At 43.0% G+C, this 3,721-nt stretch overlaps 1 protein-coding gene across 1 annotated transcript; it reads right to left on the reverse strand.

The window, feature by feature from the left end:
* Positions 1–2,677: 2,677 nt before the first annotated feature.
* LOC144262118 (trace amine-associated receptor 4-like) lies at positions 2,678–3,721 on the reverse strand. Its single transcript, XM_077811755.1, has one exon. The coding sequence runs from the start codon at positions 3,719–3,721 to the stop codon at positions 2,678–2,680; it is 1,044 nt and encodes a 347-aa protein (XP_077667881.1).

Raw genomic sequence — 3,721 nt, forward strand, 5'->3', positions numbered from 1 at the left:
GGCCAGTATAACTAGCCTCACTTCTTTCCTTTCCAGCTCCCCAGGGTCAGGGGACATGTAAGGGTCAGCAGGGAGAAGAAGGGGATATTTTGGAGGGAGACTATAGCATGGGACCATTCTAGCTGGCTGTTCTGACTTGCCCTAGAGCCAGTTTGGGCCGCCGTGCAGTCCTGGCTTAGAAAGGTGTGTGACAGCCATCTTTGCTTTACCCCATAAGCTGCATCAAGCTGATGATTATGCCCCAAGTGTTTGTTTAGTGCATTTAAACAAAGTTTAAATGTTGATTGTGTGTTCATTGCCATTTTCAGAAAATCAGGAAGTGCAACTCTGTTGCGGTTCAAATACAAGACAGGACAAGGCTTTAAGCAAGCAAGCAGGCTGGTGTGCCGACGGGCTGCTGCTGTCAGCTTTCCACCCTCTCCTTTATTCTTTCTCTCCCCCTGCGCATTACATTCTCCAACAGATAAAAGGAATACACTGGCTTTGTTTAACATTCTTATTTACCAATTTCTATCTACCTCATTCCTTGCTCTCGGGCCTTGAGCCCAGTCCTGGGAGGCTTCTCACGGTTCATGTCATCTGGGTGAGATTCCAAGGTTCATGCCCTTGAGAGGAGCCGTGTGTGCACTGCTCCTACACAACACTCCGGGTGTGCCCTGAATGTTGCCAAGTGCATGAACCTTGTATGAATGCTACACAACTTTTTTCCCATAACCTCTTGAAAAAGCCATCAGATATTAGCAGCTTTAGCAAACTGGGCTGGGTTTGAAATGTGAGGCGCTTCATGGCTCATTACCAAGCCTTTGCGATATCTCCATCTCCTTCCATTGCTGACAATGTCAGCACTAGTACTTGAATTGATTGGTGATTTCTGGCCACATAGAATGGTAAATATGAAAGCACTTTTTGTAAATAATAGTGTTAGATTTGCAGGATAGTTTTGAACCGAGACAAGCCTACTGTAACGCCTACTGGCTCAGCTAAGAGAGGATCCCATACTCACATAATAGAGCAGCTGCCTTGAACTATTATTCATGTTTGATTCCCAACTACAGTAATGTGCATGATACATAAACAGTGAGTCCAGTCACCAGAAAGGGAAATACAGTCTCTGGTTAAGACTCCTCTAGTGTCTATCCACCGTCTAACAGACACAACAAATACCATCCCAGATATATGCTGGCGGTCAAATATGTAGACCGGGGTGGCCAACCTGTGGCTCTGGAGCTGCATGTGGCTCTTCAGAAGTTAATATGCGGCTCCTTGTCTAGGCACCGACTCCGGGACTGGAGCTACAGGTGCCAACTGTCCAATGTGCCAGGGGGTGCTCACTGCTTAACCCCTGGCTCTGCCACAGGCCCAGCCCCCACTCCACCCCTTCCCGCCCCCCTCCCCAAGCCTGCCGTGCCGTCGCTCCTCCGCCTTTGTCCCCCAGAGCTTCCTGCACACCATGAAACAGCTGATCAGGAGATGCGGGAAGGGAGGGGGAGGTGCTGATTGGCAGGGCTGCCAGTGGGTGAGAGGCGCTGGGAGCACAGGGAGGGGCTACTGACGTATTACTGTGGCTCTTTGGCAATATACATTGGTAAATTCTGGCTCCTTCTCAGGCTCAGGTTGGCCACCCCTGATGTAGACATATAGTAATATAAGGAAGGCACTACTGTACTTGAATCATGGGATAATTGTCAAATAATCGTGGCTGCGTCACAGACAAGATATGGAAAATCTTGGAAAAGTAATAATGGACCTTTATTAATTGTGGTAATTTAGAAAAGCCAGAGAAGACCTGTTTGAGTAAGAAAAATTTCCCGGAACAATATAAACACTCAAGTATTATATTAGACCTGCTAATTTTTTGATATCCAGATATTTTGTGGCAACTATTAATGCAAGGGGCTGACAGTGGGAGTTCTGGCCACCAGCCACCAGGGGCTGAGAGCAGGAGCCCTGGCTGTTAGCCACCCAGGGCTCCCGTTGTCAGTCCCTGGTGTCTGGCAAAATTGCAGGGGAAGCCTAATATTGTGGGATCTGCAATTTCTGAAATATCACAAATTTAGTAGTGCCTTAAATATAAGACATTTTATCAGTTATTTTATTTATTCCCGTTTTTTAAATAAACTTTATCTTATTGTTGTTTCATAAGCAGTACAAAATTAGTATGGCAAATATGAACTAGCACTAGCCTTTCACTACAAGAGATCTTGTGTTATTCATGCTAATAATTAGAGAAAGATACTCTCAGTTGGAGTAAGGGTGGTGCTATCAGGTCCACAACAATGGGGAGAACATTTTCAAACATGGGTAACTAGATAAATTAATACTTAAATGCTGCACTTGGAGTCTCAAACTGGTACTTGCAAAGAAATGACATTGTAGTGTAGTTGTCAAAATGATCACTGTGTATACAGGAACATAGCTGGATAGAATGTAGTATATAGTTTGCCAGACTGTTCTCTCACTTCCTATTATACAGACAAACAGCTCACTAAAACAGCATGCTAATCCTTCAACAATACCTACAGAGACATGCTACAGAAGAGTTTCTCCAAAAACATGTGCAGATTCTTGTAAATATTGTCAAGATATATGGCACTGTGTGAACTGTTCTAAAAGATCTCCAGAAATAGCACAGGCATCTATTTATGCTAATCCATTCATAAAAGCCATACCTGGTTAATTAAGTGTATGCAGGAAACAAAGTAAAAGTAGAGGAATCTGACCTGAAGATTGTACCAGTCACAATCATTTTAAATGCTTTGCGAAACCAAGAATAAAATAAACCATAAATGATTGGATTACAAGTAGAATTGAAGTATCCCAGCCAGAGGAAGGCAATGTACAAGTCTTCAGGTGTTGAGAAGTTAATAAAAGGATCAGCTATCGTAAAAATAAAGAAAGGCAGCCAGCAAAAAAGAAACACCCCCATGACTATACTTAAAGTTTTAGTTGCTTTGCTCTCTTTTTTTGCAGAGATTTTGTTTGTCGTTGTAGAGACACATATTATTGCACTGGGGATTTTAGCAATTTGTCTTGCATGTTTTCTTGCCACTGTAAATATGTGGACATAAATTCCCACCATCACTGTGCCTGGGAAAAAGAAGGCTATAAGAGAAGCCAGCACTCCCCAAAGCTTGTTAAATATGAGTGTACAGAAACCACTGCAGTCAATTGAAGCAACATATACTTCAATGCCCTCAATATTCAACTCTGAGAAAACTAGGCCAAAGGCAAATAAGAATGGGACAGACCAGCTAATTAATAAAAATAGTACTATCATGGGGATAGTTATCTTGGTAACATAATACAGTGGGTCACATACCGCATAGTAACGGTCAACAGAGATAAAACACAGATGGAAAATAGAGGTGGTACAGAGCATTATATCACAACAAGTATGGAGTTTGCAGAAGAGGTCTCCAAAATACCAGCATGACTCAACAGACCTGATCATGCTGTAGGGCATAACCATGAAACTAAGCAAAAAATCTGTAGTTGCCATGGAGCAGATCAGGAAGTTGGTTGGAGAGTGAAGCTGTTTGAAATGAGCGATGGAAATGATCACAAGCATATTTCCACCCATTGTGAGCACTATTGCTCCCACCATGAAGCTGTACATAGCCCAAAGACCGATTGTAGACCTTACATTTCTAGGACATGAATTGTTAACAAAGTCAAAGCAATACTGCACATTCTGTGGACTCCAGAGGGTGGATGAATTCAT

The sequence above is a fragment of the Eretmochelys imbricata genome, chromosome 3 (genome assembly GCF_965152235.1).
Source record: "Eretmochelys imbricata isolate rEreImb1 chromosome 3, rEreImb1.hap1, whole genome shotgun sequence".
Lineage (NCBI taxonomy): Eukaryota > Metazoa > Chordata > Testudines > Cheloniidae > Eretmochelys > Eretmochelys imbricata.

Bases quoted from the DNA above. Each gene is read 5' to 3' on its own strand.
- LOC144262118 (XM_077811755.1), bottom strand. From the start codon at position 3,721: ATGAATTCATCCACCCTCTGGAGTCCACAGAATGTGCAGTATTGCTTT.